Below are 13,964 nucleotides of genomic sequence, written 5' to 3' on the forward strand. Positions count from 1 at the left end.
AATCCCCCGTTTAATACTGCACAAAGATAGTGCAAGTTTTGACCATGTTTCTAGATGCCACTGTTCACAAGTTATTCATTTGACGTGAGCCACTGTACATCTGTACACGTGCGATCTGCACTGGGCAATTAGGACATAAGTCATATGGCTGTTGTAAAAGGGTTAAAATGTGATCGTGTTAGATTTAAAGGTGTTCTCCAAGGGATAATGTCTGACTTGCTGATCAGTAGTGGTCTCAGTGATGAGGCCTCCATGGATATCGAGAACGGGGATGCGCTGTAACGATGCTGCACTTGAGAACAGCAGGTTGTGCATGCGCCGGCTGCTATATTCACAGTTTTAGCGCTGTATTGTACCTCTGATTTAATATAACTGGAAAAGTAACGGAGTTGTTTCACCTCCTGTAGGAACCTTCCCCTGAAAGTGGCCTAGAAAATAAAGAGCGCTCCGAACCCATGACCGGTAGGAAGCATCCTGGTGTCCGTCCTATAGGCTGGATGCTCTCACAATTATACTAACTTTTTTTTTTTTTTTGCATGGTTTATAGGTCAACAGCCCAAGAAAGGGAAATCCAAAGGAAAGGGAAGCGATTCCGAGAAATTAAGGTGAACAACCTATTTTATTATAATTACTATAGAAGTGAACAGAACAGGAACAGGATGAGCCTCTGTTCTCTTCTATGGGACTTCTGGGATGGCTTATAGGACAACTGGTCTGGAAGTCCCATTCACTGAGGAAGGTCAATGGGTACTTTCTCTTGTTCTACAGACCACTTACTTTTCTACTACTCTGTTCATCATGAGTAGATTTTCACTCTTCTGCCTAGTTCTGTTTTGCTAGAAAGTAAGGTGGAAAAGTCTGATAGGACATAGAAGTCTATGGAGTGGGGAGGGAGTGAGCAGAGCTCAGTCATAGCCGCTGATTTTCCTTGTTGATTTGACATTTTACAATGAAGACATGAATAAAATATTGAGCATACATAAATTAACACTTCAGCCAATATTGCAAGAGTATTTTGCTCTCGAAATTTCTTTAACCCCTTAACGCTCTGCGCCGTAGCTCTACGGCGCAGAGGTATAAGGGAAGTATGAAGAGGGCTCACGGGCTGAGTCCTCTTCATACAGAGGTGGGGGTTTTTGCATTTTGCACAAAACCCCCACCGCTAATAACCGCGGTCGGTGCTTGCACCGATCGCGGCTATTAACCCTCTAAACGCCGCCCGCAAAGTCGCGGACGGCGTTTAAAAGACGGCGGCGCGCGGGCGCCGCCATCTTTTTTTCGATCGCCACGCCCCCGAACGTCATCGGGGGGCGGCGATCGGTTACCATGGTAGCCTCGGGTCTTCTCTTGACACGAGGCTACATGGTTTATGCAGGTTCGTTACAATGAGCCAGTGGCTCATTGTAATGTAAGACCTGCAAAAACGCCATATATTGCAATACTGTAGTATTGCAGTATATGGTAGGAGCGATCTGATCATCTAGGGTTATTGTACCCTAGATGGTCTAAAAAATAGTGAAAAAAAAAAGAAAAAAAAAAGTTTAAAAAATAAAAAAAATTAATAAAATATTAAAAGTTCAAATCACCCCCCTTTCCCTAGAACGGATATAAAACATAACAAACAGTAAAAATCACAGACATATTAGGTATCGCCGCGTCCCAAAATGCCCGATCTATCAAAATATAAAAACGGTTACGGCCGGCGGTGACCTCCGAGGCGGGAAATGGCTCCCAAATGTCCGAAATGCGACTTTTACACCTTTTTACATAACATAAAAAATGAAATAAAAAATGATCAAAATGTCGCACAGACCTCAAAATGGTAGCAATGAAAACGTCGCCTCATTTCGCAAAAAATGACCCCTCACACATTTCCGTGCGCCAAAGTATGAAAAAGTTATTAGCGTCAGAAGATGGCAAAAATTTTTTTTTCTTTTTTGTACACATTCGTTTAATTTTTGAAAATGTATTAAAACACAATAAAACCTATATAAATTTGGTATCACCGCGATCGCACCGAACCAAAGAATAAAGTAGGCGTGTTATTTGGAGCGAAGAGTGAAAGTCGTAAAAACTGAGCCCACAAGAACGTGACGCACGTGCGGTTTTTTTTCAATTTTTCCACATTTGGATTTTTTTTTCAGCTTCGCAGTACACGGCATGTTAAAATAAATAACATTACGGGAAAGTAAAATTTGTTACGCACAAAATAAGCCCTCACACAGGTCTGTACACGGAAAAATGAAAAAGTTATGGATTTTTGAAGTTGGAAAGCGAGAAATGAGCCGGAAAACCCTCCGTCCTTAAGGGGTTAAAGTAAGGGGGGGAGGTGTTAAGGGTGGTTGCAGGGTTTGGAGGGGTAGCTTGACCCTGGGAAGAGCAGGGAAGGGGAAACGGGATGTTGTTCATCAACATTGCCCACTGTTTTCTGAATATGACACAAAATGCCTGTAGAGGGAAAGACTGCCAGAAATTGCAGATTTATGTAAATTATTAATCAATACAAAGGTTGGGATCTAAGCTGCAGTATTACGCAGAGGCCCCAGCATGACCTAGCTATAGTAAATGGTGATAAGTAAATTACTTTGTTTTAATGTTATAGAATACAATTGAGTGTAACAGTGTCTAATATATAATTTTCTTTTAGGGTTTCAAATCCAAACACTGATATCCATAAGACTCCATCTCCTGCTCCCCCAGAGGTAAAAAAAAAAATCAGAAATATTACACAATAAGCTTTTGGAACAGAGAGAATTGACTGTTTTGGACATGTACAGTGTTAATAAGCTCAGCTGCTCTCTACTGGGGTCTGTACCAGACCTGCACATGGCTCTGCTGAGGATTGCAGTTCTGTTGTATTGCAGGGAGTTGGGATGAGCTGCAGTATTACACGCAGCAGCTCATGTGTTTTAATGCAGAATTATATTGAAAGAAATAAGTTGCAGAATCGTCTTCATAGGGTCTTTCTCGTTAAAGGGGTTGTGCAAAGATTCACTGATTATACACTATTCACACCATAGAGTACAAAAATCTGATTGTTGAGGATTCCAGCCGTCAGAAGCCATGCATGTTTCTATTACGGACCCCTGCAGTTAATGAAATGGGGGACTTGTTCTCGCTTATTGATTGACATACAGTTCAAGCAGGTGTCCTTTCGCTCCATTCAGTGTTTAAAAACTTTACTTGGGAACTCACCCTAAGGCTGCATTTACACGAACGGCTACGGTCGGATGGCATAAGTCTGGGGCCATGGAGAGGAGGAGGGGTGACCCCTTCCCGTCTCCATTGAAATGCATTGCACACGGTGCCGTAACACGGGGAAAAATAGTACATGTCCTATCTTTTCCCCATGTACGGAGCGGTACAATGCTGCACATATGCAGCACCGTATTGCTCTGTGCGCCCATACAACATAACATATGTTATCCTACGGTCGTGTGAATGTAGCCTAAGTCCCCTTGCACAATAATGTGTACTCACCAGGGATGTACCCCGGGCTAGCACAAATGACTTGGGGGCAGGAGAGACGAGGGGTGAACTCTCCTTACCCCTTCCCTCTCCATAAAATACCCAGCGGCCCTCAGCTCGCTTAAGGTGCAGTGAGACAGTGTGTGCTCACTGCATTGTGATTGGGCACCACAGACCTCTTTTGGGGGCCCTGATCTGGCCAAAAATCTTGCAGCCAGATCACTGCCCCCATCACGGTTGTGTAAGTAAGGCCTTATAAGGTGGCAAAGGTTTGTAGAGTAAAAATTTAACACTGGCCAAGACGGTGACTATAGGGTTCGGATGTTTGTTAGGTTCCTTGTGGTATATAGCTGTGGTATACAATTGTATTATAATATTCTGATTTGCAGGTTAATTTAGCCGCAGTCCATGATACAATCAAATCCCTTGTCCGTGAAGCCTACGAAGCTCTGAATGACAAGCGCTGTCGCAATGCGGAGGGAATATTTTCTAAAGTCTTGGACATCTTGAGAGAGTGCGACCTCCAGGTAAATTTTACTATTACTTTAAATTATTTGGCTGTTCATTCTTGTATGTGTGTCTGATCCGAAGGGAATTGGAGAGATGGTCAGACACTGAGGCAGGTCAAGGGTCTTAATTGCAGTGGTGGATTGGGAGTGTGTTTAAAGGGGTTGTGAGCCCCCCCTCCCAATGTTATTTGAGTTTAGGAAGTTGAGGGTCTGATGGTTACGGGGCAGGATCCTGGCTGCTTCATAGAAATAATTAGGTCTCCAGTTGCACATGCTCAGCGGTGCTCAGTTTAGCGTGACTGCGGTCCCCCTTTTTTTTCTGGATCCCAACAATCTGCAACTTATTTCCTGCCCAAAGTTACAAGACGTCATCTTGGATTAGCAATGTCTTACATGTATGTTTCTTCTATAACGTGTGTAGGAATAATATTTTCTCTTCTCTTCTCCAGAGCTTACATCTGACAAAATTAGATCATGTATTACTTCAGTATGGACATGCGAGTGCACTGCTCGGGATTGGACAATGTGTGGTAAGTAGCAACCACCTCATTGACGGCCAGAAAAAGCATATTAACATTTAAATCAATGTTTTGAGGCGTTTGCACATTTACAGCTATGCATAGGCAGTGTAGATGCTCAGTTTACATTTTGTATTCCTCTTAAACCATTCTTTCACCTTTTATCGGCCTTCATTAGGAATAATTTGCCATATGACCATGTGAGAGGCATTAATCTGCTAATAAGCGATGGATCTTATGGTTGTATGTGCTCCAAGAAAGTAAATCTGCTCCAGCTGTGAGCGGCAGCACTCTGGTGGAAATTATAGCACATGTTTATGGTGAAAATCCTACTTAAAGGGGTTTTCCTAAGGGGATATTGCTGATCGTGGGGGGGCTCGGTGATGGCATCCCCACAGATCACGAGAGCAGTGGTCCGATGAGCGCGGGGCTCGGCAATCTCAGTCAACTCCATAAGATAAATGGGGCAGCCCAACAATACTCCAGACATTGTGGGGAACAGCAAGGGGTCTGACTGGGGTACATCAGGCCCCCGTTCTCGTGATCTGTGGGGGTCCCATCACTGAGACTTACTTGTTTTGGGAACTTTTGGGATCTCCCTTCCTTTTTAGCGCCATTCACATTTTGTGAGTTCACGAAACATGGCTGTCACACAAAATGTGCTTTTTTTAAAAAAAATTAATTTTTAAAATTTTTTTTTAATTTTTTTTTACACCGGAATATCAATACAAATGGCCTGATAAATTTGTTGTTGGTGATTGCTAGCACCACCGTATTGGTTGAACTTGAATATTTTTGCTTGTATATACCTTTTCTTCAATGCATTTTTTGCTTTTGTTTCTGCTCTGTCTATAGGAGCTGGTAAAGGCTGAAAACCAGTTTAAAGAAATAATCCAGCATCACTCTAAGGAGAGGTTTAACTGTCTTGCTTTCTATGGAATTGGCAATGTGTATTTTAGGCAGAATCGGTAAGTTTTTTTTGCTTTTTGTATTTTTTCAGTAAATATAGGACATAAGCTGGCCAGAGTAATGCTAAAGCTGGCAACCATGTTACCTACTTTGCATTGCTTAGGGTGAAAGCCTAAAGCATGAATTAACATGTTGAAGACGATATTTTTAGTTTTTAGCTAAAATAAATCTAATTGCTTAAAATGAAAAAAAAAAAATATAAATGAATAAAGATCAATCGGATTGAGAAAAAAAAATTGTATCCAGTTTTCTGTTCAGTAAACATATACAGGCAGTCCCCTACTTAAGAACACACCAACTTAGACGACCCCTAGTTAAACGGACCTCTGGTAACTGGTAATTTACTTTACTGTAGCCCTAGGCTACAACAAACATAAGAGTTATCAGAGGTGTCTAATGAAGCTTTAATGTTAATCCTGGTTCTTATAAAAACACACAAATTTTAAAATCCAATTGTCACAGAGACCAATGGCTGGGGTTAAAGTGATAAAATATAACGAATTTAAGAACAAACCTACAGAACCTATCCTGTACGTAACCCGGGGACTGCCTGTATACATGTGGAACATTTGCAACTGCAATTTTGTAATGAAATCCTACATCACCCTTGTACACGTATTATCTCTTTTCTTCCCAGTTTTTCTGATGCGTTAAATCAATATATAAAGTCAAAGACCATGGTGAATCATAAGATGGTCCCTGGAGTTTTAACCTGGCCCACCACGTCTTATGTCATTGAAGAAACCAGGCCAGAAAAACTACAGGTGAGTCTTTATGGATTCATTCAATCTCTGCAATATTGGTTAAATTATGTGCAACATTTATAGAATTTGCAAGTAGGGCGAGTGGAAGATGGTTTTTAATTACTAGGACGTGGATCTTTTTTCTGTACTTTAAACGCCTTTTAATGTTTCCGTCTTTAGGTTCTCTTAAATAATTACATTGAAGAGTGCAAGTTTCCACCTAAGCCGGATGCTGTGTGCCGCTATGAGCAGTGTCTGAGTTTGCCTAAAGCTCAGATATATTTTTCAGACCCCGACTTCAAGGTAGACTAAACTATCTGCAATGAATTAGAATAACTGTTCTGTTACTAAACATATGCATTGCGCGTGATAAATTCTACAAAAATTGTGCTGATTCTAAACCTGCAGAGTAAATAATTCTGTATCTGTAGAATCACACTTGCAGTTTTTGGCTGTAGCTTCTGTAATGTTTCGGCTCATATTCCTGCAGTACTGACATTTTGTGATGTTGCAGGGTTTTATACGCATGGTGTGCTGCCAGTACTGTAGAGTGGAATTTCACGTTTGCTGTTGGAAGAAAATGAAGGCCACGTTGTATTCTGATAAAAATGACAAGGTAAAGTGCGTTCCTATTTCCGTCAGCTATGGGAGTCACTGGGGAAAATTCACTAATTATCGTACCAAAACCTGATACGTTATCTGCTCTATACATTGGAGGTTCCACTTCCTTTGCAAGAGTTTCTTTAGTTCTGTTGCATCTTTAATAAGAATGTGTTATCTTTTCTGCACACAGGACTTCCTGAAATATACATGTCTCACCCCGGACTGCAAAGGATTCATCTCTCATATCGTAATATATGACTCTATGGCTCAAGTGAAATGTGAGGTATGTTATCAACAGGAAACCATTGCTGACTGCTGCGGAAGGGAAATTAAGAAAACTGCAACGTCTTGGCAATTATTTATATGGTGGTTATGATTAATCTGCACGTCCTGTCGGCCTGCGAAAACTTCATCATGTTGATTCTGATTTGTTTACACTGACGTTAATTTTCTGATCAGGAGTAGGGCAATCGCTATATTATGTAGAGCGATGACCCTGCTGTTACATCAGAGACCACAGGAAAAGTTTTCATCAGTTCTGACTTTTTTTTTTTTTTTTGTGTTAAGTTTGAAGATAAAGGCATAAAGAAAAAGGAACCACAGAAAGCAACGACAAAACATAAAGTCTCCAGGTAAGGTGCTGTTGTTGTAAAAAAGAAGAAAAAATTCTCATTTCTGGCCACATGCCATTATTTCCTTAATGTTATGTTATGTGATGTTAAGTATGTTTGAAGAATGCTTGGATCAAACTCGACTGCGGCGCTTAACCCCTGTATTAGTACATCACAAGTCTGTAAAGAGAGTATGGAGAGGGGCCATGGGCACGGGGCCCCTTCCATACTGCATATTGTAGCAAAAACCCACTGGTAACACCATGTTAATCCTTTGGCTGCCATATTGGCTTTGACTGTCTCTCCCTGTGGCATTATCGGGCAGCGACAATCAGTTGCCATGACAGCCTTGGGTCTTTATTAAAAAAATAATAATAATTAAAAACCTAAATGTTAAGATTACTCCCCTTTCCCTAGAACTACAAATCAAACTAAAATCCTAAACATTTTAGGTATTGCCATGTCTCTCGATTTATCAATATATAAGGAACGTTATTCCCGGTATTGAACCACTTTAATGTAAAATTGTGCCCAAGTGTCCGAAATGCCACTTTTTTGCCATTTTGCAACATATAATAAATGTAATCAATCCTTAGAAGGCAGTACAGTCCTCAAAATGATAGCAATGAAAACATATCATCACACAAAAGACGCTTCACGCAGCTCCGTACCTCGAAGTATGAAAAAGTTTAAGTCTCAAAGATGGCGAAACGAAGAACAGAAGGTTTTGATTTTTGACTGTTAGAAAACACCTATATATGCTTCTGTGCATATTGGACGAGATCATGGTGTTCCCACAAAGGCACTCTGGTAGATTCACTCTATTGGCGATTGTTTACAATACGGTTGTATTGCTGTATAATTTCAGTGTATCAGTTATGGGCAGCATGGTGGCTCAGTGGTTAGCACTACAGCCTTGCAGCTGTATTCAAGTTCAAGTCCCATCCAGGTCAACCTCTGCAAAGAGTTTGTATGTTCTCTCCGTGTTTGCGTGGATGTCCTCCGGGTTCTCAGGTTTCCTCCCACGCTCCAAAACATACTGGTAGGTTGATTTGGCAAACTCAATGCAACGCAGCGTAAACTGTGTGCACTATATAAATAAAGAATTATTATTAGTTCAAACTCTGTAGGGGACCTATAAATATAACAAAAAATTTAAATCGCCCCTCTATCCCAAGAATGGAAATAAACATAAAAATATTGGGTATCCCCATGTCCCAAAACGCCCCAACTATCTTTACCCAAGTGTAAAAGGAATTATTCTTAATGAACGAAAAAAGCCTCCAAATGTCCAAACTGCCTCAATTTCGCCCCCGCTTAAAAATTAGAAGTGGAATCGTGAGCAACAAATCTGCCATGTGGGATTTTCCTCTTATATTTGCAGCTGGGGGTCTGGTAGACCAGTAGGTGGTTGAGCAGTTGCCATTTTTGCTCTCCCTATTATTTGGACCTGGTTTACCTTAATTTGCCTCTGTCGTATAGTAATAAAGCTGATTTGTTTTTCTCCTGTCACATCTAAGCAACAAAAGCAATAAAGTCAAACATGAAAATAAATCAGAGCGCAAGAGGCCTATAGAGGAGGAGCCTGTAGGAAATCCTGAAGACCATAAGAAGCAAGAAGCCGTCTTATCTGAGGCTGTCGGTAAGTGCAGACCCGACCTCCTCTCTCTATGATTTTCTCACCACAAAACTTCATTCCATCTTCACTGAATGTTTACTTCTCTTCCCAGCGACTAATGGCTTCAGAGTCAGATGGGACCCCTTGTTGGCACAAGTCTATAAGAAGGAGGGGCTGATAATACGTGAATGTCCAGCAAACCTCCCAAGTCTGTGGGAGTCTGTATGTGTGTGGAGGATTATAAGCCCGGAGGAGCTGGAGAAGAACAGCCCCGCACAGACCACTAATAAGATGAAGAGTTTTCTCTCCTATCTGTACAAGTTAAATGATAGGGTGAAGACCAGAATATTCCTATATCTGCTGTTCTTGCAGGCCGAACATATAACTGTTAGTCTACGGGAATGGCTCCTTATAGTAAATAATAAAGGTATTTTTGTTACTTCTATGAGAACCTATGTAACCTGTATTTGCTCCACATACTGAGTTGTGGTTGTGTTTGGTCTACATAAGTGGCAACTGAGCTGCAGTAACTCAGCACATCCACTGCAGAGACCCACATCTATCTATACTAGTGCAGTCTGAACTATCTGCAGTTTACCTGTGGAGTGTGCAGAGTGCGGCAGATTACTGAATACTGGTGCACAGTTTTCATGAATCTGGCGCCCCCTGCAAGGATCTGGAAGAATGCACCATTATTTTTTAGTGTACAGGCAGTCCCCTACTTAAGGACACCCGACTTACAGACGACCCCTAGTTAAAGACGGACCCCTCTGCACACTGGGACCTCTAGTGAAGGTCTCTGGATGCTTTACTTTACTCCCAGGCTGCAGTGATCAGCTGTAAGGTGTCTGTATTGAAGCTTTATTGGTAAATCTTGGTCCTATTACAGCAAAGAATTTTTAAACTCCAATTATCACCGGGGCAAAAATTTTTTTTATCTGGAGCTACAATTCTAAAATATACAGATTCGACTTGCAGACGGACCCACGTGACCATTCTGCTCCATTAATCTCTATGGCGCTGATGGAAATCACTGAGCACCGCGCTCACCAATCTCCATCAGCTCCATAGAGATTAATGGAGCAGAATGGTTATGCGCGTCCGACGGAGCGGCAAAGGGTCAGACGGACCCCTCGTTTTCGAGATTTGTGGGATCCATGGATACGGCCTATCTTAGTTTATGGGAAAACACCTTTAAACTGAGGCAGTCCAAAAGTTAAGTTATCGCCTCCAATGTATGTGGTGGAGATAAAGCAACAGTGCAAAAAATGCAACCAAAACTGCGACCGCACATGTATATTGTGGGGGACATTTACTATGGTGTTTCCGCCAGTTTTGTGGCGCTTTCACCACATGTTCTGCTCTCAGACCTATTTATTAGCTGTCGGGGACAGAAAAAATGACTTTTTCCGTCTGCTCCGACTCTTCTCCGAAAAATGGCGTGGCTTTGGCGGAGTGGAAACTCAGACACAATTAACATGTGTCACAGCCATTTTTGGGCGCTGTAAACTGGCGGAAAGTAGACCAAAAGAAAACTGGCCTAGCAGGGACTGTTGGACACATTTCTGGTGCTCGGGACAGATTTTGGTCCCAGGGACAGAAAATGGTCTCGGGGACAGAAACGTCTCTGCACAGCTCTACAATATTAAATGTGTGTCTTCTTTCCCAGAGCAGGTCGGTAACAAAGCCAATGCAGACACCGACACTGTAAGTAAATGTCCCCCTGTGTGTTTAATGACTTTTGAAAGCTTTAACAAACTTTTTTTTTTTTTTTTTTATTAAAGGTTTGGTAGCTGCTGTAGAATTTCGAGACCGTAACCGAGAACGTTTGAAAAACATAAATCCAGAGAATGTAGTAAATTTGTGGAATGACACCTATGGGAAGAACATAAACTATATGATGACGGACGGTCCCTCAGACAATCTGTTTGACTTCGTAACTAGTATAAATGTAGAAGGATTCCGCTGTTTCTTATGGTTTCTAGAGGAGAACAAGCATATTGCTTCAGAGTATGGCCTGGATAAGGATCTAGATAAATATTTCCAGGAGATGGGTGAGTAACCGTCCGAGTTGTTACTTCCTATATAGGAAACATTCTAACGGGAGGCGTAATAGTGAGATTTATGAGGTGGAGACCACGACGCTTTCACAATACAGTACTAGAAATAGTTTTTTGTGAAATCATCTCTCTACCTGGATTTTACTTGGTGAGAGGCAGAAAACAGAAGACTCACCTGTAAGAACAGATGACAGAAACAATTGGGGAACAAAGAAGCTTTAGTGGATCCAGTGATGGGATCAGTCACCAGGTTTGGGGCCCTAACCCCAGCAGCACAGGGACAACGGACATGCTGCAGTCTTAGATCCTCAAACCTAAGCGAATCTGTAAAGTTTCTGAGAAATATTTTTAGCACAGACTTTGATAACAATTCCTGTAGCATGCTGCTGGCTTCTTCCTAGCCCGGCGTATGTCTTGTATATTTAACATTAGATTCAGATTCAGCTATTCCTGATGTGGGTGGGCACTTCCAGCTCAGGACAATGAAGCCATAAAAGGAAAGCACATTTGTAATTGCCCGATATGAAGCATGTTTGTGACATCACTAGAGGTCCTACAGCCCCTCTCAACAAGACTCCCGTTGTCTCTAGTTGTCCCATATGGCTTCCCAGTACAAATGGAGATTAGCTGGGGGGGGGGGGCTGTAGAAACTTGTCTTTGTGGGAATACCCCTTTGAGCTGGAAACCTATATTGGATGACGATCATTAAAATATATTTTCCCCTCTTCCAGATATACCACGTGTTCAGGTACCTAAGCAATCCTTTGAAAGTTACAATGTAAGTAAACCACATGTTCATTCTCTTTGTCTGTGACTTCAGGTAAATAGACCAGTGATGGCTAACCTATGGCACTGGTGCCAGAGGTGGCACTCAGAGCCCTTTCTGTGGGCACTCAGGCCATCACCAGAGAGAACTCCAGGTATCTTCCTGCAGTCCCAGACAGCCCAGGACTTGCTGTGCACAGAGCTATTTTAAAGTGACAGCTCTATTTTCTGCTATATTGGACTATTTTCTGCTTTATTGGTGCCTCAGGGTGCTGGTATCAATGAAAACTGTGACAGAGAAGGGAGTATAAATCACAAATTAAATTTCTGTGCTGGCACTTTGCGATAAATAAGCGGGTCTTCGTTGTAGTTTGGGCTCTCGGCCTCTAAAAGGTTTGCCATCACTGAAATAGACTATCGTCCGCTTGTTTTATGTAGAAGATCATTGTATACCAGGCTGCAGAAATCGCTAGATTGGGTGCGATCGCTGAAGCCTCAATCACGTATACGTGTCCAGCGCAGCGGCTAGGAGGTTTTTCTAGATCAGAATGGCTAGATTTTCCCTACAGCAATTTAAAGGACTTTTCCAATATTAAATATTGATGATCTATTGTTAAGATAGATGGGAGAGCCAACAATGGGGCTCAACAACTTATCACCTGGTCACATGTTTAAACGAGTTCCTTGATCTCCTTGTAGCTTAACTAAGCGCAGCGCCATCCTTTTGTACTGTGGCTGTGCTTGGTATTGCAGCTCTACCACGGTCAATTCAGTGGGACTGAGCTTTCAGCAACTCATGTTACCGAGGAATGTGAAGTGCATTGAGGATAATGAATGTTGGTTTCCATCTGGTTGGGATGACTTTTACATTGTTAATATTTAACCCTCAATATGAACATTTCATATATTTTCTATTGGTGAAATTCTGACTTTTTTTTTTTTTTTTTTTGTGTATCCAATAGAATAATTGTATAGCTCTTAAAATCAAACACAAAAAGAAGAAACGGAATCAGCCGATAAAGGTAATTTTAAAAAATGTTCAAAAAAAAAAAAAAAATTTTATTCTTGTTGGCATCAATCTCCCTGATCATTCGACTAGCGCCATGTTTTGCATTTTCTAGCTTGTGGTATTGGCTTCGTGTCCGGTCGTCTTGTTGTGTTAAGAAAATAAATCACAAAATCTTACTGATGGTCCAGCACAAAGTATTTTAGTGACAACAGGTTTTATTGAGCTGTTTTGCAAAACGGTAGTCAGAAAGTACAATATGCTTGAAAACCCCCCACAGGGGGATGAATGTGGAGGTCTCATGCCCAGATGTAGGGATAGGCCCAGTAACAGCTAGAGAACATTATAGGAAACCTACAACCACAAATCTACCTATTAAAGTAGATCCAGTGGTTGGTGCCTTCTAATGGATGTAAGGATAGCGCTTAGTCCCCTTTTATCTTTTTTTCTAATAAGCTAATTTACCAAAGAGGCTACTGAGGCGTGGAGTAGCCGGAGCTGAGTCTACACGGCACGGCTACCCCACGCCCCAGTAGCCTCCTTGACCCTACTACCAGATATCTTCGTCCCTCGTCCGCGAAACCAGCGTTCGTCAGCGTTTGTCCTCGTAGCTGCGCTCTGAAGATCTGGGTAGGTAGATCAAGGAGGCTACTGGGGAGTGGAGTAGCCGTACCATGTAGCCTCACCTCCGGCCATTCCACGCCCCAGTAGCCTCTTTGGTAAATTAGCATATTACCACAATTAAAGATTTAAAAGATAAAGGGGACTAAAGGATTAGCCCTTACAAGGGCTATCCTTACATACATTAGAGGCACCTACCACTGGATCTACCTTAATAGATAGATTCGTGGTGGTAGGTTTCCTTTAAGGCTCATATCTACAAACAATCCTTCGCAGGGGAGGACACATTAATATAACAAAAACGTCAAAATGAGTCTGACAATAGGGGAGGAAAAATTATCTGAAAGGACTTTTAGGGGGTGGAAGGAATGCATTAAGTAAGCGTTAATATAGGTGGTCCCCTACTTAAGGACACCCCACTTACAGACTACCCCTAGTTTCGGACGGACCCCTCTGTCCACTGTGACCTCTGG

General features: G+C 41.9%; 1 protein-coding gene across 2 annotated transcripts in view; it reads left to right on the forward strand.

Annotated features, from left to right (window-relative positions):
- The window catches only part of TTC3 (tetratricopeptide repeat domain 3), a 50,933-nt gene that overhangs the window by 24,990 nt on the left and 11,979 nt on the right, over nt 1-13,964 (forward strand). For both annotated transcript variants that reach the window (XM_072138762.1, XM_072138763.1), the window contains 16 exons: nt 408-462; nt 548-605; nt 2,648-2,702; nt 3,858-3,995; nt 4,427-4,507; nt 5,351-5,463; nt 6,102-6,228; nt 6,388-6,510; nt 6,722-6,823; nt 7,001-7,093; nt 7,378-7,442; nt 8,942-9,063; nt 9,152-9,466; nt 10,824-11,093; nt 11,831-11,877; nt 12,827-12,886. In XM_072138762.1, the coding sequence (XP_071994863.1) occupies nt 408-462; nt 548-605; nt 2,648-2,702; nt 3,858-3,995; nt 4,427-4,507; nt 5,351-5,463; nt 6,102-6,228; nt 6,388-6,510; nt 6,722-6,823; nt 7,001-7,093; nt 7,378-7,442; nt 8,942-9,063; nt 9,152-9,466; nt 10,824-11,093; nt 11,831-11,877; nt 12,827-12,886 (1,824 nt within the window). The remainder of the gene's footprint in view (nt 1-407; nt 463-547; nt 606-2,647; nt 2,703-3,857; nt 3,996-4,426; nt 4,508-5,350; nt 5,464-6,101; nt 6,229-6,387; nt 6,511-6,721; nt 6,824-7,000; nt 7,094-7,377; nt 7,443-8,941; nt 9,064-9,151; nt 9,467-10,823; nt 11,094-11,830; nt 11,878-12,826; nt 12,887-13,964) is intronic.

Source organism: Engystomops pustulosus, chromosome 2 (genome assembly GCF_040894005.1).
Source record: "Engystomops pustulosus chromosome 2, aEngPut4.maternal, whole genome shotgun sequence".
Lineage (NCBI taxonomy): Eukaryota > Metazoa > Chordata > Amphibia > Anura > Leptodactylidae > Engystomops > Engystomops pustulosus.